This window comes from Nansenia antarctica (genome assembly GCF_963989245.1).
Source record: "Nansenia antarctica genome assembly, chromosome: 3".
Lineage (NCBI taxonomy): Eukaryota > Metazoa > Chordata > Actinopteri > Argentiniformes > Microstomatidae > Nansenia > Nansenia antarctica.
The window spans coordinates 67,878,896-67,900,807 of record NC_137688.1 but is presented as its reverse complement, the minus strand read 5'-3'; the positions used below and the strand labels follow the sequence as shown (position 1 = coordinate 67,900,807).

The following is a 21,912-nucleotide window of genomic DNA, read 5'->3' as shown; positions in this document are numbered from 1 at the left end:
GAATTTGTGACAAATTTTAAAGCAACATGATGTAGTGTGTCCTTCCCTCCTTCCCTCACCTCCCTCCCTCCCTCTCTCTCTCCCTCCCTCCCTCCCTCCCTCCCTCTCTCTCCCCCTCTCTCCCTCCCTCCCTCCCTCTGCTGTGTATCCATGCAGATTGCGGGCACCTGTTTTGTGTTCCCAGGCTGTGTATGTGTGTGTGTGTGTGTGTCTGTGTGTGTGTGTGTGTGTGTGTGTGTGTGTATTGTTGTGGTCCAGTCACCTCACACAGTGTGTATAGATCAGCCAGGTGGCTCTGTCACAAAGGCATGTTGGTTCCCATGCTGTTTACCACCACACACACACAAACACACACACACACACACACACACACACTCACTTTACCTCCAGGGTTCAACTGGGTTTGGACGGCCGTTAACTCACGTCAGGGCACACACACACACACACACACACACACACACAATACTGCTCTATTGTCCGGCCACACCCTCTCACACCTGCACCCTCACCACATCCCGCTGTGCTGCACCCTACCTACCTGCGGCTGGTTTCGGTGTGTGTGTGTGTGTGTGTGTGTGTGTGTGTGTGTGTGTGTGTGTGTGTGTGTGAGAGAGAGAGACACACACACACACACACAGGAAGGAAGGAAGGAAGGTCATAGTGAATGGCAGATCCTGGAGTGTGATCTGTGCACCTGAGACCACAGAGGGCACACACACACACACACACACACACACCAACAGGCCTGTGTCCTGGTTCCCACCACGCCCTCCTCCCTCCACCACCAGGTGTTCAGAACCTTTAATCTGATCAGAACGGTTCTGACTCTTTCCTCTGATCCAGGATCAGATCCACCTGGCTGGTTCTGAGGTGTAGAGGGGGAAGCAGCCAATCAGCCAGCTCCATCAACGAAAAAAAAACTGGATTGTTACACGACCCCACCCTCACTATTTGATGTGTGTGTGTGTGTGTGTGTGTGTGTGTGTGTATGTGTTTGTATCCCAGCTGCAGCCTCATAGTTAACATCAAACCCCTAAACCCCAAAACCCCTTCTCCTCCACTCCTCCCCCTATTCCTCCTCTCCTCCTCTCCTCCTCCTATTCCTCCTCTCCTCCCCCTATTCCTCCTCTCCTCCTCTCCTCCCCCTATTCCTCCTCTCCTCCTCTACCCGTCACATCTGTGCTATTGTCAAAGGAGCGCTCGCTAGCACAGAGAGAATAGAACAAGGGATGAAAAGCAGAGTTAGAGAAAAGGAGAAAAGGATTCTTTCCCTATGTTTTGTAGCCAGTGTCGAGGGAGGGGGCGGGGGGTTGGAATTAGCATGTTCAGCTGCAGAGGTTCATCCCCTCTACCCCCTGTTCAGTTTCTCTACTGTCAATCAAATCAAATAAAAAATAAAAAAGTATTCTTCCTTCTTTTAGCATTATGACTGTCAATGGCCCCTCTACCCCGCTGTACAGTTTCTCTACTGTCAATCAAATCAAATAATTAAAAGAAAATTATGCATTAGCATAGCATTATGACTGTCAATGGCCCCTGGTCCTAGCATAGATTACTTTTTCTTATGATGACTGGTTGATAGATGACTTGCTTAGATCTATTTGTTGTAAGTCGCTTTGGATAAATGCGTCTGCTAAATGCTAAAAACGTAAATGTAAATTAGAGGAACATGAGAAGATGTCCATGAGTGCAAATGGTTCTGAAATGTGAACATGAGCTGTTGATGCAGTCAGGTGTCTAATGATCACTGCTGATTCCAGCCACCGAGAAGAAAGAGACAGAGAGAGAGAGAGGAGAGAGACAGAGAGAGGAGAGAGAGAGCCCTATATATATATATATATATATATATATATATATATATATATATATATATATATATATATATATATATATACTGTATATAGAGAGAGAGATAGAGAGAGAGGGCCCTATAGAGATAGAGACAGAAAGATGAGAGAACATAATGTGTACCAGTTAGCTATCTCTAATCAGAGAGAAGAAGCTTCTCTGCGTCAGTAAAAAAACCAAACAAAGTTACCCCCCCCCCCATGTCTACTCCCTCCCTCCTTCTCCCTCCCCCCTCCCCCCTCCCTGGCAGTAAACAGGTCTGACCCCCCCAGCTGTGTGGGGGGAAGTTATGATAGCTCCTGCAGCTCCACACAGGATAAAGGGGTGGTGGTGGGGGTAGGATACTACAAGTGCAATACATTTATTTATATATTAATATAGTATTTGATCACTTAATCAACACATTTTTAAGTAATATGAATGAATTAAATCATGATATTACTACTAATAATAATAACTTGTATTCGTATAGCGCTTTTCCTGCAAACGCTGCAGCTAGAATTTACTAGAACTCTTGTCAATAACCTCTCCACTACTGCTACACTTGAACTCACCATGGCAACCATACACTGCTACACCTGAACTCACCATGGTAACCATACACTGCTACACCTGAACTCACCATGGCAACACTGCTCCACCTGAACTCACCATGGCAACCATACACTGCTACACCTGAACTCACCATGGTAACCATACACTGCTACACCTGAACTCACCATGGTAACCATACACTGCTACACCTGAACTCACCATGGCAACACTGCTCCACCTGAACTCACCATGGCAACCATACACTGCTACACCTGAACTCACCATGGCAACCTGTTACTTATTTCTACCCAGGAGCCAGTCAGTGATAAAGGCTGCAGGCTACCATGTCCTGGCCCGGCTTGGCTGGTGACTGCAGGAATGCTCCTAGAGAATAGACTGGATCCAGGAACTACTCTCTCTCTCTCTCTCTGTCTTCATTCTTTCCCGGGGGCCTTTAGAAGTTGAGTGAGCAAGCCAGTCACAATGGAAGTTTGCAGGTGTGCAGGAAGATAATCTCTTCAGAGAGGGGGGAGAGAGAGGGGGGGGGGGGAATAAAGGGAGAGAGAGTGAGAGAAGGGGGGTCGTTGGTTCTCAGGCGGCAGCGCTGCAGAGCGCAGGTGAATGGGGGAGGAGGAGGGAGAGCGAGCCCGTTGTTTGCCGTCTCCATGGCGACCGCCCGGGCGGCGCCAGGCTGACAGGCGCGAGGAGCTGTATGAATGGGTGACGTCACGGCACTGGCGCCTGCGAGTCTGCTCCGGTTGTTATGACAACCTGGGGAGCAGAGCGCGCTGCCGCCGCCACACAGCGGGACCAACACGTGAAAGAATCTGTAAAAAACTTTTCACTGGAAGACTGACTTCACTTCAGGGTGGAAGGAGGAGGAGGGCGGAGAGCTGAATGAGTCAAATGTGGGATTTGCAGAAGAAAAAAACATGCATGTAGTAGTAGAAAGATTGCATAAAGAGAGATGGTGGTTTCACTTTTCTATCGCACAATTCAAAGGTAGTAACTTACACTTTATGTTGCACCAAATTAGACGCAATAATAACATAGCATAACGAAACATAATATGACCGACACATTTAGACTTAGGCCTGAAATGCAGAATGCAAGAGTAAATGCGATATGAAGTAAACTAGAAGGAGAAGAAGAAGAAGAAGAAGAACCTTTATTTGTATAGCACCGTTCCTGCAAACGTTGCAGCTCAAAGTGCTTTAACATATCCACACAGCATAAAAACAACAATAGATAGGCTATAGGTCTAAGGTTTTAGACGTCAGTGGTGATGATTTATTGGTTTCTCTCTTCGGTGGCATTCAGGGTAGAATAATATTGTATATATATATATATTGTATATATCTGTTGTCTATATTGTTGTGACAGTTCCAGGTGTGGATATGTACCGTTTGAGTTCCTCTACAGCTCTTCTATTCAGAGCAACCATTAAATGCCTTTTCATAATAATTGCAGTAATAACAATTGCAGCATTCTCTATGAAAGCTGCACACACACACACACACACACACACACACACACACACACACACACACACACACACACACACACACACACACACCCTCAATCCCCTCCCCGGGCGGTGGTGGCCAGCTGGGTTCCCACGTAGCCGCGCGGGGAAAAAACACGCTCGCATATTTGTTTCCATTTGTAACAGATTGGAAAGGTTGATAACCGGCCGGCCCCGACCGGCGGAGAGAGGGAGCGAAGTCCCGCCACTTCTCCTGCGGGCCAGAACTTCCCATTGGCTCCTTCTCCTCAAACTCTGCATCTCATTGGCTCCTTCTCCTCAAACTCTGCGTCTCATTGGCTCCTTCTCCTCGAACTCTGCACAGTTTAGTCACGCCCCTAAAACTCCCATCATAAAACCAGCGCGCTTAACTTACTCCCCTCAATCACACTACACACACTGTCAGAGTCCGTTACGAACCCTTCCTTGTCTGAGAGCACCAACGGAATTACAACACGTCCTGAACTCAACCTCTTCTAACCGCTTCTCCACGGCTTTTAATCGGGAGTGTGTCGGGTCTTCTTAATCGCACCAACTCAACTACTTTTTTAATTTTTGATCACCACCACCAGACCAGAATTGAAAAATGAAAGTTGTTGGATCTACGTGCGCGCTGCCGAGCGGAGGCGAGGAGGTGATCCGCTGCCTGGCGGACCAGAGCCTGTCCATCTCCCGGTGCTCCAGGCAGCTGGACGAGCAGATGATGACGGTGTTCCTGCAGGACATGAACAGCTGCTACAGCACCCTGAAGGAGCTGGTGCCCACCCTGCAGCCGGCCAACCGCAAGGCCAGCAAGATGGAGATCCTGCAGGGGGTCATCGACTACATCTGGGAGCTGCAGGTGGAGCTGGGGGGGGACTCCTCCTCGCCGAGCGCTGCTGCAACCCCCCGCACACCCCTCCTCATCCCCCTCGCACCCCTCACCGCTCTCAACGCGGTCGAGCTCGCCGGGATCTCTGTCGAGGTAAGCGCAGAAGCCACCACAACCGTGAACTGAATTAGACCGGTACGACTGTTCCACTTCCACAGCAGTCCTATAAGCATCCTAGGACATCGACATGGCTTTAGTGCAGCAGCATTCCTTTTGGGACCACTCTTATCTAGGAGCAGTAGCCTATAGCCTATAGACATTCGTTATTGGTCCAACCTCCTGTCCTGTGTCCTTTGGTTCCTAACTTGTCTTAGTGTCTTAAACTGACCATGTCCCCTCTCTCCCTCTCTCAGAACGGAAGCTCTGACGACAGGATCCTGTGCCGATGACCTGATCACCAGAGTCATTACCAGCGACGTGAAGAAGACCACCCTAATCATGACGAGTGACGTATCGTCGCATCGAGTGGATCAAAGCTGTGGAGCGACGTGGAGGCGCATGGAGGAGCCCGGTGTCCAGAGCCGACAGCGGTACTGTCCCGGTCCCCAAGCCCACCCCGGGGGTCGCGGCCCTGGGGAGAGGTGGTCGTGAGGACCGGTGGTCCTGGGGGGCAGCAGACAGGGTTGATGTCAACAGCCTATAGCACTCCCAACAACGAGCTATTGTAAATGATGGACTTTTGAATGAAAGAATCTTCTAATTCCTTGTTCTATTCTGTTTTTCCTGTATTCTGTTACATTATATAGGCTATGTGGAAGATATTTAGCCCTACATTGGGTTTTTTTGTTGCTAAAAACGAAAGTCATTTTCTCAGATTGCTGAGTTATATTTGTATTGTATATTACAGTATTTTTACAATGTGATCCCCAATATTGTTTGGTAACAATATTTCCTAAAAGTGTTTTTATTAAAAACAAATATATGCAGATAAAAACAGTTTGAAGCTTGTTAGACTCACATTATTCCACTCTGTCAGCAACTCAGCATGTTATATTTATGCAAATGATGTGTCTCAAAACACAAGGCATGTTCTTGGATCGATATCGATATCTTATATGGAATCTAACAATTGTTGAAGAATAGTTTCAGATTCAGACAACTTTATTGACTATTGTTGAATACTCAATATATGGGGGCCAGGCAGTAATGCAACACATGCACACTTCACAGCAACTATACAGCATTTAGATCATCAGAACGAATCTATCTAATTCGTTGGCCAAGCATTACTCAAGTGTCCATATAGAAGCACAACAGCTATAGAACAGAGCAGACTGCACAAGGCTTCATTTCCAAACTGCACACAGCTATACTTCATCCACATTCCTCACAGGCCAAAGGCCTTCACTACTACACAGCAGACAAGGACACTATGGCTTACATTATCAAAGTGATGCCTATTCAAAAGGCTTACTGCATGCGCCTATACATTTCTTTTTCTATGTCTCTCTTTCTCTCTCTCCCTCACTCACACACACACACACACACACACACACACACACACACACACACTCACACACTCAAACACTCACACACACACACACACACACACACACACACACACACACACACACACAGGGAGAGTTAAGTTTCTCCTTTCTTGGCTGCGCTCCCGGCCCATCTGCAGCAGCAGCAGCGCGCTGTTTGTTAATGTTTCAGTCAGCTGCGCCTGGAGGAATGCGCGTGTCTCTAACCTGAGGTTCCCCAGGTGGGCCACGGCGCCAGTCAGTCTGGCCGCGCTGCCCTGCGCTGCCCTCGGCGCGCCGCTATCACACACACACACACACACACACACACACACACACACACACACACACACACACACACACACACACACAATCCCACATTCACACGGCTTTACCGCATTAGCGCCGCAGCTGTGCACACGCGACTGCAGGGGGGTTTTCAGACCGGCGCTCCCTCCAGGACTACATCTGGGACATCAACACACATAAATAGCTACAACTGGTCGTCTGTGATATACAACATGTTTCTCAAAGAAGAGGATATATATACATGTATGAACATGCCGAGCAATGTTTACATACATTTGGTCAGTAGCATCATACCATGAATAGAATTGACTACTAGACTAGACTAAAAATGGAATAAACCTAATGTAATAGACTAGAATACTATAGGAAATCCCGAAATATAGCCTACACAGATTGAATTGATGGTCAATAGTAGGTGTTAGTGTAAAGGTAAATCCAACCAACTGTATTAAAGTGATTTCTGTAGATGACGTTAAATATCCGAATGATATCAGCCAAACAGCATCAGCACTCGAGGCAGGCCTTTAGACGGGCTTTTCTCCCAGCGGTGCAGAGAAGTGAGAGTAGCGTCATAGATCTGGTCACATAAGTACCAAGACTCCAGTCTAATAAAGATGAGATATAAGGAGGAAGCTTACCACAGATGGCCTTGAAAACGAACAAGTTCCAGTGGTAACTGCGCCTCAGAGAAAGAGAGGGCCAGCCAACCTTGTCATAAAGTATGCAGTGTGTTAGGTGTGTGTGTGTGTGTGTGTGTGTGTGTGTGTGTGTGTGTGTGTGTGTGTGTGTGTGTGCGTGTGTGCGTGTGTGTGTGTGTGTGTGTGTGTGTGTGTGTAGTAGTAGTAGTAGTGTTAGGTGTGTGTGTGGTAGTGTTAGTCGTCTGAACTGGCCTTATATTCACCAACACTTTCTAGCTGGTGTTCATTTGTAAACTCGGCCCTCTGCCGTTCTGTATACCGTTGCGCCCTCTGGCGGTAGTGATGCGCAGTGCACAGCGTCGTCTGAAGTGATACATTGCAGCGTCCACTGCGCAGTATATCTAGTAATAAGTCCTAATAATAATAATAATAATAATAATAATAATAATAATAATAATAATAATAATAATGGATTTTATTTATAAAGCACTTTACATTTCAAGAATCTCAAAGTGCTAATTTAAGTCCTGAGGGAGAAGTAATTGCACACAAACTTCTTGTATGTAAACATACATCCATGATGGATGTATGTTTATCTTGTAGATAGTAATAGTTATTTGTCTGTATTATCTTGTAGATAGTACTAGTTTTTTTCTTTTGTCTGTCTTACATGTAACGATGAATTGAGAATCAAGGACCCCAATTGAAATAAGCCAGTGGCTTTCTTGGGTTTTTATCCTGTTAGTTGACCTTGTATGTAATATGTACTTTCATGTACCTACTTCTGCAAACATTCTAATAAAGTTTTCAATCAATCAATCAAAACTCCTTCAAACGATCCCTCAAAACCCATCTTTTTAAACTTGCTTTTAATCTTTAACTATTTTTATTATGTTTTTACTGATTGTGCTTTTGTTTTATTTTGAATGTATCTGTCTATTCTTGTTCTCTCCGTGGAATGTAGTGTCGTTGAGTACTTAGAAAAGCGCTATACAAAATAAATGCATTCTTATTCTTATTATGATCTAGATGGTAGGATCCTGTGGGTATATATTAGGATGGGACAAGAATGCATTATTTGTTCTTTATTGATCAGACGGTGTTTAGAATTGTGTAGTTTTCTGACCGTGCTTTAACGAGAGACAGACTTTTGGTAATAAAAACTGCTGATATTTTTTTCCCCATCTGACCTTCCTAAAACCCCATAGCAGAAGTATATAATCATTTTATTATATATAAATCAATTATATAATCATATAATTCAAATCATATAATTATATAATTTAATTATATAATCAATTTATATCAATGATTGTGAACCATCACAGGTCAGTGGAGTCCCGTTGACAGTCAACGCCGGTGTTGACCGCTAGGGGCGCTGTTTCTGCCGGTGTTGACCGCTAGGGGCGCTGTTTCTGCCGGTGTTGACCGCTAGGGGCGCTGTTCCTGGGTTCGCGGCGGTGAGCCTCAGTGTTGTCCTGCTGTGACTGTTAGCTTACTGTTAGCTTAGCGTCATCATGGGGGAAGCCGAGGTCGTCCCAGCCGACGAGAAGCAAGCCGACTCGGGCATCACCACCGTGGAAGACTCGGTCGTCTGGAGTCAAGAGGTGGAGGTGTGTCTGTTTCACGCTATGCTGGGCCACAAACCCGTAGGTAAGAGTGAATAAGCACCCCGTATAACGGTCATAAAGGCTGGCTGCGCTTCAGCCTCAGACGAGACAGAAGAGGCTAGTAAGGCCTCAAGCACCGGGCTGGATTAGAGACGGGATCCGCCTGAGGGGGGACTCGCTCGCCGTCCGGAGAAATGAGCCAGTTAGTTATTTGTTGACACATTTTGGACACGCAGTCCATCGCTAGATGTCATTAGACCACAAGTTCGCTAATTTGCCAAGAGAAAACGTGACTTATGTGCTTGCTTGCAGATGAATGTGATCTAACATCAGTGTTTGGGCTCTTTGCATTCATGTTGATGCCAGATAGATCTATACTTCTCTCACCTGGACAGCTTTCTGTTAGGCGGTTTGTTTGTTGTGAACACACCGCATTGTGTTATAGACTTTCTGTCCATTCTGTTAATGCTCATTCAGTTGTTAGACACGTTCAGTTAGGAACATCCTACCAAGCCATGTTGAATGATGATAATATACAGTTATTGGTTATTATGACTCTGTTACTGTAGCATGGTGGTGTAGTCTGCAGAGAGCTGGGTTGACCAAGATGGTTCTCATCAAAACAACAACACCCTGCACCAGACATGGCATGCTACCATAATGTGAGGACATAATGTGTGTGTGTGTGTGTGTGTGTGTGTGTGTGTGTGTGTGTGTGTGTGTGTGTGTGTGTGTGTGTGTGTGTGTCTAGGGGTAAACCGCCACTTCCACATGATCTGCATCAGGGATAAGTTCAGCCAGAACATTGGGAGGCAGGTGTCGTCCAAAGTGATCTGGGATCATCTGGGGACCATGTACGATATGCAAGCCCTGGTGAGTGTGTGTGTAATGTGTATGTGTCTGTGTGTGTGTGTGTGTCTGTGTGTCTGTGTCTGTGTGTGTGTATATATATATGTGTGTGTGTGTGTGTGTGTGTGTGTGTGTGTATGTGTGTATTTCTAACAGGTATTCTAAGGGGTGTAATTATTCACGATATGTTGATGCAAATCGAATCATCCCAAGTATGTACGATTCGAAGACCCCAAACTTAGGTCAAAGACCAATTCACAGCGATCACACTGACTCAGTAACACACTGACTTAGTAACACAGAGACTCTGTAACACACTGACTCAGTAACACAGAGACTCAGTAACACAGTGACTCAGTAACACACTGATTCAGTAGCACAGAGACTTAGTAACACACTGACTCAGTAACACACTGACTTAGTAACACAGTGACTCACTGACACAGTGACTCACTGACTCAGTAACACAGAGACTTAGTAACACAGTGACACACTGACTTAGTAACACAGTGACACACTGACTTAGTAACACACTGACTCTGTGAATCAGTAACACACTGACTCAGTAACACACTGACTCAGTAACACAGAGACTCAGTAACACACTGACTCAGTAACTCACTGACTCAGTAACTCACTGACTCAGTAACACAGAGATTCATTAACACAGTAACACACTGACTCAGTGACACACTGACTCAGTAACAGTGACTCAGTAACACAGAGACTCAGTAACACACTGACTCAGTAACAGTGACTCATTAACACAGAGACTCATTGACACAGAGACTCATTGACTCAGTAACACACTGACTCAGTCAATCAGTCACACAGAGACTCAGTACCACACTGACTCAGTAACGCAGAGACTCAGTAACAGTGACTCAGTAACAGTGACTCAGTAACACAGTGACACACTGACTCAGTAACACAGTGACACACTGACTACACACTAACTAACCGTGCCTCTGTCCCCTGCAGCATGAGTCAGAGATCCTGCCGTTCCCCAACCCAGAGAAGAGCTTCACCCTGCCAGAGGACATGATTCAGGACGTCAAAGAAGGTTCCTTTTTCCTCTCCTACTTTTTCCTCTCCTCCGCTGAGGCGGCTGTAGCCTTCAGTCACAGTGAATTTACTCTGTTACACATTTTGTTATTTCAGGGTAACAACAGTGTAGCACAAACTCACATTTCAACTTTTAATTTAATGAGCTTTTATTAACGTATATGTTACGGTACATGTGGGAAAACTAGGGTTAGGGTTAGGTGCTAGGGTGACTTGGTACATGCTGGCATGTCTAACCTTAACCCTAACCCTAACCGTAGCACCCAGCACCTAACCCTAACTTTAACCCTAACCGTAACCGTAGCACCCAGCACCTAACCCTAACCCTACCCCTAACCGTAGCACCCTAGCACCTAACCCTAACCATAACCCTAACCCTAACCGTAGCACCCAGCACCTAACCTAGATTAAGATCTAATCTTAGATCTTTGAAGCCTGATTCGTAGGCCAACATTTAATTATATTATTATTATTATTATTATTATTATTATTATTATTATTATTATTAACATGCTGGGACACGCAACTTTGTTTAGAGTCGAGGCTGCACACCTCATCAGTGTCTCTATCATGTTTGGAGAACATTCAACTGTTGTAATTCGTTATGTAAGGAGTTGCTGTGTTTTACAACGCTATAAAATACAAAACAAGATGGCGAATATCAAAGCATCAACATCTTTGAATATCAACGTTTCGTTGTCAACTTGCATGTGAATCTTATCCTTCGAAAGGTCAAGAATTAGATTGGAAAAACAGTTGGGGCATTACAACAAGCCCCAGGCGGCATTTAGTGATTTCCATTTCAGTCTGACAATTGGGTCTGTGTATGAAAGTTGGTGTGTTTACCATAAATAAATGCAGAGTCTCCATCACAAGCCTGTCTCCAATAATAGCCTGGGCTGATAGTAGAGGTGTTACGGTATGTTGATGTGTGTTCCTCTGCTCAGGTAAGCTGGGCTCAGAGGAGGATGTGAAGGAGGAGATTAAGGAGGAGCGAGACCCTCCAGCCACACATGAAGAAGGTGAGTCAACACCTCCACCTGGTTTTCCTGTCTGACCTCCTCTCCTCTCATCTTCTCTCCTCTATCTCCTCTCCTCTCCTCTTCTCTCCTCTCTGACCTCCTCTCCTCCTCTCTAACCTCCTCTCCTCTCCTCTATCTCCTCTCCTCTCCTCTCATCTTCTCTCCTCTATCTCCTCTCCTCTCCTCTCATCTTCTCTCCTCTATCTCCTCTCCTCTTCTCTCCTCTCTGACCTCCTCTCTAACCTCCTCTCCTCTCCTCTCCTCTCCTCTATCTCCTCTCCTCTCATCTCCTCTATCTGACCTCCTTCTCTCTTCTCTCATCTCCTCTACCAGTCCCCCCCTCCTCCATCTAATCTCCTCTGTTCACCTCCTCCTCTCCTCCTACAGCTCCTCTTTCCCCTAATTCTCCTCTCCTCTTCCTTGTCTCTTCTCTCTCTCTCTCTCTTCTCTCCTTCCCTATGAACTGCTGAAGCTTCTTAACTGTCAGGCATTCACAAAAAACTCCACTTTCCTACCTGACTACCTAACGCACCCCCCCCCCGTCTCTCTCTTTCTCTCTTTCTCTCTCTTTCTGTCTCTCTCTCTCTATCTCTCTCTCTCTCTCTCTCTCTCCTCCCCATCGATCCTTAGCTCATAACTGTATCAGTTATCAGTTAGCTCATAACTGTACCTATCACTATCACTGTCATGTTTTATATCACTATTTCTGGTTAAATGCTTAACTGCATTTCGTTGTCTGGTACTTGTACTCTGCAATGACAGCAAAGAAGTTGAATGTAATGTAATGTAATGTAATGTAATGTAATGTAATGTAATGTAATGTAATGTAATCCTTCTCTCTCTCAGGGAGTAACTCGTCGGTGAAGCTGAGTGAACGTTCGGGCAGCAGGGACAAGGAGAGGGGGGACAGAGACCGGGGAGAGAAGGGCGGGGGTGGTGGTGGTGCTGATGGTGGCGGCGGCGGTGGAGGGGGTGGAGGTGGAGTGGGCGGGGGTGGGGGGGGCGTGGCGGGGAAGGACGCGGCGGCGGAGAAGAGGAAGCGGAGCCGCGCCACGGAGAAGGTCCTCAGCACCAGTAGCAACCCCTCCAGCCCCGGGGGCGCCAAGAGGCGGCGCACGTAAGAACCACCAGGGGGAGCTAGCTGCCAACACACACAGACTGGTCCTACTACACACACACACACCTGGAACTGGACTGACTAGAGACAAGTGTCAACGAGGAGGGGGAGGGGAGGGGAGGGAGGGAGGATGGATGGATGGATGGGGGAGAGGAGAGGAGATGACAAAGTTCAGGACCGGCGCCCCCTGGAGGAGGAAACTTTACAGACTGGCAACCGGAGGATGTGATTGGTCAGTGGACATACAAGAGAGCTGATCTGATTGGTCAGTAGACATACGAGAGAGCTAATAGGTCAGTAGACATGCTCCTCTGCCCATTGGTTGCCCACGTGCGTGTGAGAGCCACACTGCTATATAGCCATAATAAACTACACTGATTGAGTACTGTATCATCTAGGGTGTGACATCATCGAGCGTATGACATCATCTTGGGCGTATGACATCATCAGGTGCCCTCCAATCATCAGCTGAGCTGAGAACCTGAGACAAGCAGCCAGTTCAACCACCCCCCCGTCAGGGGTGCAAACTTGTTACCTTTCTGTGTTTTTACCTCAAAATAGGTCATCTGCACAAATGGTGTGTGAGGGGGGGGGGGGTCCTACATCTCATCCGAGTCACATGATGCGCGAGCTAACATCTTCCTGTCTGCTAAACTCTGTCTGCTGTTGTTGAAATAGCTTTTAGCTTCAAGCAGCTAGCAAGGTACAACTCCAGACAGCGTGGAGAACAGTCACGTAAGGTTAGCGCTAGAGCTATCCATCTACCACCGATAGTGCTAGCGTTAGTGTTATCCCGCCCCCCACCAACAACGTTCTCCTGTAAGGTTAGCCGCGCATTGATCACATTGGTTAGCTGTCCATTTTCTTTGTTTTCAGGCAAGTCACGTTTTTGGGCCATCACCAGTTTGCACCCCTGCCATTCCACCCCCCCTGCCCACCCTGTCCCTCTTTTTGTCCACCCTGTCTCTGTTTCTGTCCCGCCCTGTCCCAGTCCACCCACCGTGTCCCAGTTTAATCACCCTGCAGCCCAGTTCATATATTCCTATGGATCTGAGTATGAATGTGATGTTGTTGTTGATGATGATGGTACTGGTGGTGAACTGTTGAACTAACGCTACTCAGTATCAGTAATGTTAGTTTCTTTTGTTTAAGGGGCAGTTGGCATGGCAACAGTTCCTCCTACAAAAAGTCCAAAATGTAAATGCTAATGTCTGTTAGTTATGAATGAAATGAGATGAGAAAAAATGTAATGTTGTAATGAGCGTTGTTTAGATGTAAAAAAAAAAAAAGTTTTTGTTTGCTGTAAACCTGTGTGTGTGTGGAGGGGGGGTGGGGGGGGGAGGTTGTGTGTAACCAAGGTTAGATGGTCAAACTCACTCGCATTGCTAGCTCTTTGATAGCGTAGCCGGTTTACTTCGGGTCATTTGAGGAGGCGGTTGGTTACCAAGGGTTACGTCGTGTGTTGGCAGGTCAGAGGTCGCGAGGCTCCCTTCTGTGACCCAGTCTGGTGTCTGACAGCTTGGTTCTGGTTCTGAAGCCCTGCGTATGTGTGTGTGTGTGTGTGTGTGTGTGGTTCTGAAGCCCTGCGTACGTGTGTGTGTGTGGTTCTGAAGCCCTGCGTGTGTGTGTGTGTGGTTCTGAAGCCCTGCGAACGTGTGTGTGTGTGGTTCTGAAGCCCTGCGTGTGTGTGTGTGTGTGTGGTTCTGAAGCCCTGCGTACGTGTGTGTGTGTGTGGTTCTGAAGCCCTGCGTACGTGTGTGTGTGTGTGTGGTTCTGAAGTCCTACGTACGTGTGTGTGTGTGTGGTTCTGAAGCCCTGCGTGCGTGTGTGGTTCTGAAGCCCTGCGTACGTGTGTGTGTGTGTGGTTCTGAAGCCCTGCGTACGTGTGTGCGTGTGGTTCTGAAGCCCTGCGTACGTGTGTGTGTGTGGTTCTGAAGCCCTGCGTACGTGTGTGTGTGGTTATGAAGCACAGAGCTACTCATACACCAGTTACCTCTACTACTGAAGGTCTGCCTGTCTGCCTGCCTGTCTGCCTGTCTGTCTGTCTGTCTGCCTGTCTGTTTCTGTCTGTCTGCCTGTCTGTCTGTCTGTCCTGCTCCCAGCTCTGTCTCTGACAGACATCTGACCACCAGGGCCCAGCTGTTCAAAACGTTTAATCTGGATCAGAAATATTTTTTTTCTCGGACCCAGGATCAGATCTGATCTGGCTGATTTTTTTGTCACAAAGTGGAAATAAGCCAGCCTGATCTGATCCTGGGTCAGATAAAAGAATCGGGATCATTCTGATCCAACTAGGCCAAGCCCTCTTCATGTCACCAGACGATGAAATGTTGCTGTTGTTGTTTTTCTACACCCCCCCCCCCCCCCCTCCCCGTGTCGTTAGGGGGTGGAGTCCGTAAACTCGATCACCTGTCATCTGCCATTTAAATCAAAGCAAGATTTACTAAAATGTCGAGTTTACACGCTGGGTTAGGATTCTCCCCTGTGTCCCCCAATCTGCATGTTTTGAAAGAGAGGTAAAAAGAAAAAAAAAAGCTCAATAATTTTTTGTCTTCGAATTGAAAATGAGGTGTATTATTATTATTATTATTATTAACTTTAGCCATTTTTCATATGTCCAGCTTTCATTTTTCTATTGTCTATTTATTGTACTTGTTCCATTTGAAGCTGTGTCTCGTTAATAAATATTCCTTTTGACCAAGGTTCTGAGTGGTTTTTTGTCTGATGGAATCATGGGAACAAGGGAACAGGCCCTCCCTACTTGCAAGCGATGGTCAGCCCCCAACCCCCCTGGCCTGGTCACTTCCCCCCAACCCCCTGCCTGCGGTCACCCCCCCCCCCCCAACCACCTGCCTGGTCACTCCGCTCTTCCACCTCTGTTGGCCGCCTGACACCACCGCCTCTACGTGGATGCAGCATTTGCGCTAATCGATCACAACTTTTCACTGTCCTGGCGCCCTGCTGGTGGAACGAGCTGCCCACTGCTGTCAGGACTGTAGAGTCTCTACCTGTCTGCTGTCAGGACTATAGAGTCACTACCTGTCTGCTGTCAGGACTGTAGAGTCTCTACCTGTCTGCTGTCAGGACTGTAGAGTCACTACCTGTCTGCTGTCAGGACTCAGGACTGCAGAGTCTCTAACTCTTTGCTGTCAGGACTGTAGAGTCTCTACCTATCTGCTGTCAGGACTGCAGAGTCACTACCTGTCTGCTGTCAGGACTGTAGAGTCTCTACCTGTCTGCTGTCAGGACTGCAGAGTCACTACCTGTCTGCTGTCAGGACTGTAGAGTCTCTACCTATCTGCTGTCAGGACTGCAGAGTCACTACCTGTCTGCTGTCAGGACTGTAGAGTCTCTACCTGTCTGCTGTCAGGACTGCAGAGTCACTACCTGTCTGCTGTCAGGACTGTAGAGTCTCTACCTGTCTGCTGTCAGGACTGTAGAGTCACTACCTATCTGCTGTCAGGACTGCAGAGTCTCTACCTGTCTGCTGTCAGGACTGTAGAGTCACTACCTATCTGCTGTCAGGACTGTAGAGTCACTACCTGTCTGCTGTCAGGACTGTAGAGTCACTACCTGTCTTCTGCTGTAGACTGAAGACCCATCTCTTCAGGCTACATCTTAACTGTCCCTTCAAAACTCTACCTCCCTGTACAGTTTCTCTACTGTAAATAAATAAAAAAAATCTTCCTTCTAGAATTGTAGCTGCCAATGGCAGGATAGTGGTTGAATACACATGCAGTATCAAACGTGTAATTTTACACTGCGATCTCACACGCCGTATCTCACAAGATTAAGCGGCTGAACACAGACGCAGCACCTGCAGTCTCACACGCCGTATCGGGAAGAACAGCGGTTGGCTACATCTTTTTTATTCATTGTCTTAATATCTTGTTAAATGTTTCTATTTATTTTCTATTCTTGCCATTTTTATTTTCTTACTATCCTCCTTTTGCTGTATTTTTTAACGCTATATGTAAAGCACTTTGAATTTCCCCTGTTGTATGAAATGTGCTAAACAAATAAACTTGCCTTGCCTCTCTCTCTCTCTGTCCCTCTCTCTCTGTCTCTGCTCTCTCTCTCTCTGCCTCTCTCTCTCTCTGTCTCTGTCTCTCACTCTCTGCGTCTCTTTCTCTCTCTCTGCCTCTTTCTCTGCCTCTTTCTCTCTCTGTCTCTGTCTCTCTCTCTCTCTGCCTCTGCCTCTCTCTGTCTCTGTCTCTCTCTGCGTCTCTCTCTCTCTCTCTGCCTCTCTCTCTCTCTCTCTCTCTCTCTCTGTCTCACTCTCTGCGTCTCTCTCTCCAGGTGGTGTTGGTCAGAGTGGTGTCCTCTGTGTGTGTTTCTGTAGTTGACCAGCAGGGGGCAGCCCTCCCCAAGGCATCACTGTCTCTATATGCTTCTAATGGCAGTGACTCTGTTGGTGCGCTGTGTTGAGAAGCACTGTGGGAAACATCATACCTGGTCATCACGGCCTACCCTACACTTTCGTAGAGAGGCTTTGGCTCTTAGAGAAGTGCTGTGTAATGTTGATGTGTTGTTATTATTATGTGTCATACTGCTGTTAGTCTATATCACTGTTAAACATGGCAGAGACAGAACATCCGATCTCTGATTGGCTGTCCTGATTCCTGATAGGCTGTTCTGATCTCTGATAGCCTGAGAGGCTGTTCTGATCTCTGATTGGCTGTTCTGATCTTTGATTGGCTGTTCTGATCTTTGATTGGCTGAGAGGCTGTTCTGATCTCTGATTGGTTGTTCTGATCTCTGATTTGCTGTTCTGGTCTCTGATTGGCTGTTCTGATGTCTGATAGGCTGTTCTGATCTCTGATTGGCTGTTCTTCTGGCCAAATGAAAAGTATGAGCGCGACCCTGGCGACCTCAGAGGTAATGTGATAGTGTTGTTATCTGGAGACAGTTAGCAGCCTAATCCATTACGTATTGGACCCTGTTTATTTGTGTGTGTGTGAGTGTGTGTGTGTGTGTGTGTGTGTGTGTGAGAGAGAGAGAGTGTGCCCGTGTGTGTGTGTGTGTGTGTGTGTGTGTCAGTGTGTGTGTGTGTGTGTGTGTGTGTGTGTGAGTGAGAGAGTGTGCCTGTGTGTGTTCAGCGTCTGTCTCTGTTTCTCATTCGGAGTCTCTCCTGGTCTGGCAAAGCTGAATGGTGGAAGCAGATTTCTGCAGATCGTTGCAGTCAGATGTCGCAACCGAATATTGCTGTCATAGTTGTTGCTGCACTTTTAGTGGGAACAACTGAATATTGCTTTGTAATCATGGTGGAGTCATCGATAGTCATTCCAGCCGAGGTTTCATGCTGGTGGCTTTATCGATCTCGAGCTGATCGACTACGAGGCTGTGATTATGTCAGTTGGGATTCTGCAGTGAAGCAGTTTTAGTTTTACAATGTTGTATTTTACTGAGCGTGAAATAGTCTAACCCTGAGAGTCTCTCAACTTTGTCATATTTTCCAAGTTTTGATGTTTTAATAAAATACGGTTTGTTATTTTGACATTTTTATTTAATTAAACACCTTTTAAGCAAGAGAGCATAGAACACAGTCTCTGGTACATTACACAGACACATGTCACACAGACACGCACGCACACACACACACACACACACACACACACACACACACACACACACACATGGACACACACACACACACACATGGACACACACACGCACACACACACACACACATGCACACACACACACACACACACACACACGCACACACACACACACATGCACACACACACACACACACATGCACATGCACACACACACACACACACACACACGCACACACACACACACACGCACTCACACACGGACACACACGGACACACTGTTCAGTGTTGGGCTTGTGGCGCCAGCCGCTCTCTGTGGTTTCACACAGCTCTGCTGACACCTGCCAGCTTGGCGCTCTGGTGTTACTGGGCGGCTGTGGCTCAGGAGGTAGAGGCTGGTGGAGGTAGAGGCTAGTGGAGGTAGAGGCTGGTGGAGGTAGAGGCTGGTGGAGGTAGAGGCTGGTGTTACTGGGCGGCTGTGGCTCAGGAGGTAGAGGCTGGTGTTACTGGGTGGCTGTGGCTCAGGAGGTATACAGAGTCTGGTGGAGGTAGAGGCTGGTGGAGGTAGAGGCTGGTGGAGGTAGAGGCTAGTGGAGGTAGAGGCTAGTGGAGGTAGAGGCTGGTGGAGGTAGAGGCTCTGGTGTTACTGGGCGGCTGTGGCTCAGGAGGTAGAGGCTGGTGGAGGTAGAGGCTGGTGGAGGTAGAGGCTGGTGGAGGTAGAGGCTGGTGGAGGTAGAGGCTGGTGGAGGTAGAGGCTGGTGGAGGTAGAGGCTAGTGGAGGTAGAGGCTGGTGGAGGTAGAGGCTGGTGGAGGTAGAGGCTGGTGGAGGTAGAGGCTAGTGGAGGTAGAGGCTGGTGGAGGTAGAGGCTAGTGGAGGTAGAGGCTGGTGGAGGTAGAGGCTAGTGGAGGTAGAGGCTGGTGGAGGTAGAGGCTGGTGTTACTGGGTGGCTGTGGCTCAGGAGGTAGAGGCTGGTGGAGGTAGAGGCTGGTGGAGGTAGAGGCTAGTGGAGGTAGAGGCTGGTGGAGGTAGAGGCTGGTGGAGGTAGAGGCTGGTGGAGGTAGAGGCTGGTGGAGGTAGAGGCTAGTGGAGGTAGAGGCTGGTGGAGGTAGAGGCTAGTGGAGGTAGAGGCTGGTGGAGGTAGAGGCTGGTGGAGGTAGAGGCTAGTGGAGGTAGAGGCTGGTGGAGGTAGAGGCTAGTGGAGGTAGAGGCTGGTGGAGGTAGAGGCTGGTGGAGGTAGAGGCTAGTGGAGGTAGAGGCTAGTGGAGGTAGAGGCTGGTGGAGGTAGAGGCTAGTGGAGGTAGAGGCTGGTGGAGGTAGAGGCTGGTGGAGGTAGAGGCTAGTGGAGGTAGAGGCTGGTGGAGGTAGAGGCTGGTGGAGGTAGAGGCTGGTGGAGGTAGAGGCTGGTGGAGGTAGAGGCTGTGGCTCAGGAGGTAGAGGCTAGTGGAGGTAGAGGCTGGTGGAGGTAGAGGCTGGTGGAGGTAGAGGCTGGTGGAGGTAGAGGCTGGTGGAGGTAGAGGCTGGTGGAGGTAGAGGCTGGTGGAGGTAGAGGCTGTGGCTCAGGAGGTAGAGGCTGGTGGAGGTATAGGCTGGTGGAGGTAGAGGCTGTGGCTCAGGAGGTAGAGGCTGGTGGAGGTAGAGGCTGTGGCTCAGGAGGTAGAGGCTGGTGGAGGTAGAGGCTGTGGCTCAGGAGGTAGAGGCTGGTGGAGGTAGAGGCTGGTGGAGGTGGAGGTAGAGGCTGGTGGAGGTAGAGGCTGTGGCTCAGGAGGTAGAGGCTGGTGGAGGTAGAGGCTGGTAGAGGTAGAGGCTGTGGCTCAGGAGGTAAAGGCTGGTGGAGGTAGAAGCTGTGGCTCAGGAGGTAGAGGCTGGTGGAGGTAGAGGCTGGTGGAGATAGAGGCTGTTACAATGAACCCCAAATTGCTCCCAATGAGCGGGCCAGCGGCTTGCATGGTAGCTTGCTGCCATTGTGTCCTCTGTCTCTGATTGGCTGTGTTTATCTCAACCAATATAATTATGTTACCATGGTAAAGTCCTGCTGTATGTGTTACCATTGCAGCGTCCTGCTGTATGTGTTACCATGGCAGATATGTTATCATCTTGCTATCCCTCTCTTCTCTCTCTTTCTAGTCCCTCTTCTTCATCCTGACCTCTCTCTCTGTCCTCCTCTACATTTTTGGCATTTAGCAGACGCCTTATTCCAAAGCGACTTACAAATCAATACATTTTGGATATTAGGCATGTGAATCATCAGTCTACCATTCGTGGCAGGAAGAGTAATCTAGCTCAGGCCCGGGGCCATTGATAGAAGGAGAAACCTTCTTTTACCACCTTCTTCTAAAACTTTTTTTTTTTTTTAATACTGGAGGAACAGAGAAACAGTACAAGGGGGCGATAGAAGTTCTTAGGGACACAGTAGAGGGGAAAGCGGACGTCTTTAGGAGACGTAGTCTCAGGAGGAGAAGATGTCTCAGGAGGAGCAGTTAAGGTGTAACCTGAAGAGGTGGGTCTTCAGTCTACGACGGAAGATGGGTAGTGACTCTGCCGTTCTGACAGCCGTGGGGAGCTCATTCCACCAGCGGGGAGCCAGAGTTGTGAAGAGACGTGATCGGGCAGCACGACTGCTGTGCAGAGGTGGTGGGGCCAGTCGGCCAGCCGAGGTGGAGGAGCGGAGTGAGCGGGCTGGAGTTTGGGGGGTTACCATTTCCTTCAGGTAGGCAGGGGCTGTCCCTTTAGCTGCCTGATATGCAAGCACCAGGGTCTTGAATCTGATGCGAGCTGCTATTGGGAGCCAGTGCAGGGTGCGAAGGAGAGGGGTGACATGAGAGTATTTGGGGAGGTTGAATACCAGACGTGCAGCAGCGTTCTGGATGAGCTGCAGAGGTCTAATGGCGGAGGCGGGGAGACCAGCCAGGAGTACGTTGCAGTAATCCTGGCGGGAGATGACCAGTGCCTGGGTTAAGAGTTGCGCTGCCTCTCTGGTAAGGAATGGTCGTATCCTTCTAATGTTATAGAGGAAGAATCTGCAGGAGCGAGTCGTTGCTGCAATGTTCTCCGCACAGGATAGTCGGTTATCCAGGATCACTCCAAGGTTCTTCGCTGTCAGGGAGGGGGTTACAGTAGAGCTCTCCACTGTGATAGAGAAGTCTTGGAGAGGGCAGGCTTTCCCGGGGATGAAGAGGAGCTCGGTCTTGTTAAGATTGAGCTTGAGATGGTGGTCAGCCATCCAAGTTGAAATGTCAGCGAGACATGCTGAGATACGGGTTGCCACTTGTACATCAGACGGGGGGAAGGACAGGAAGAGTTGAGTGTCGTCTGCGTAGCTGTGGTAGGAGAGCCCATGTGAAGAGATTACCGAGCCAAGAGACTTGGTGTAGAGAGAGAAAAGTAGGGGCCCTAGGACAGAACCCTGGGGTACCCCAGTGGAGAGGGTTCGTGTAGAAGACAGCGATTCTCTCCAGGTTACCTGGTAGGAGCGGCCCGCCAGGTAGGAAGAAAACCA

At 48.2% G+C, this 21,912-nt stretch overlaps 2 protein-coding genes across 2 annotated transcripts; both read left to right on the top strand.

The window, feature by feature from the left end:
- Window positions 1-4,308: 4,308 nt before the first annotated feature.
- Window positions 4,309-5,712, top strand: LOC308153584 (DNA-binding protein inhibitor ID-1-like). The gene is made up of 2 exons (XM_080526765.1): window positions 4,309-4,871; window positions 5,132-5,712. The coding sequence occupies exons 1-2, from the start codon at window positions 4,494-4,496 to the stop codon at window positions 5,165-5,167; spliced, it is 414 nt and encodes a 137-aa protein (XP_080382891.1). The 5' UTR covers window positions 4,309-4,493; the 3' UTR covers window positions 5,168-5,712.
- Window positions 5,713-8,708: 2,996 nt separating this feature from the next.
- Window positions 8,709-12,858, top strand: mrgbp (MRG/MORF4L binding protein; the record flags this gene model as incomplete). The annotated part of the gene is made up of 5 exons (XM_080525590.1): window positions 8,709-8,844; window positions 9,553-9,674; window positions 10,632-10,713; window positions 11,663-11,737; window positions 12,584-12,858. 5 exons carry the CDS (start codon window positions 8,709-8,711, stop codon window positions 12,856-12,858), a joined length of 690 nt encoding a protein of 229 aa, XP_080381716.1.
- Between the last annotated feature and the right edge of the window lie 9,054 nt (window positions 12,859-21,912).

Coding starts and splice junctions, on each gene's coding strand:
- LOC308153584 (XM_080526765.1), top strand. CDS start 4,494: ATGAAAGTTGTTGGATCTACGTGCGCGCTGCCGAGCGGAGGCGAGGAG. Junction 4,872..5,131: donor TCGCCGGGATCTCTGTCGAG/GTAAGCGCAGAA, acceptor TCCCTCTCTCAG/AACGGAAGCTCTGACGACAG.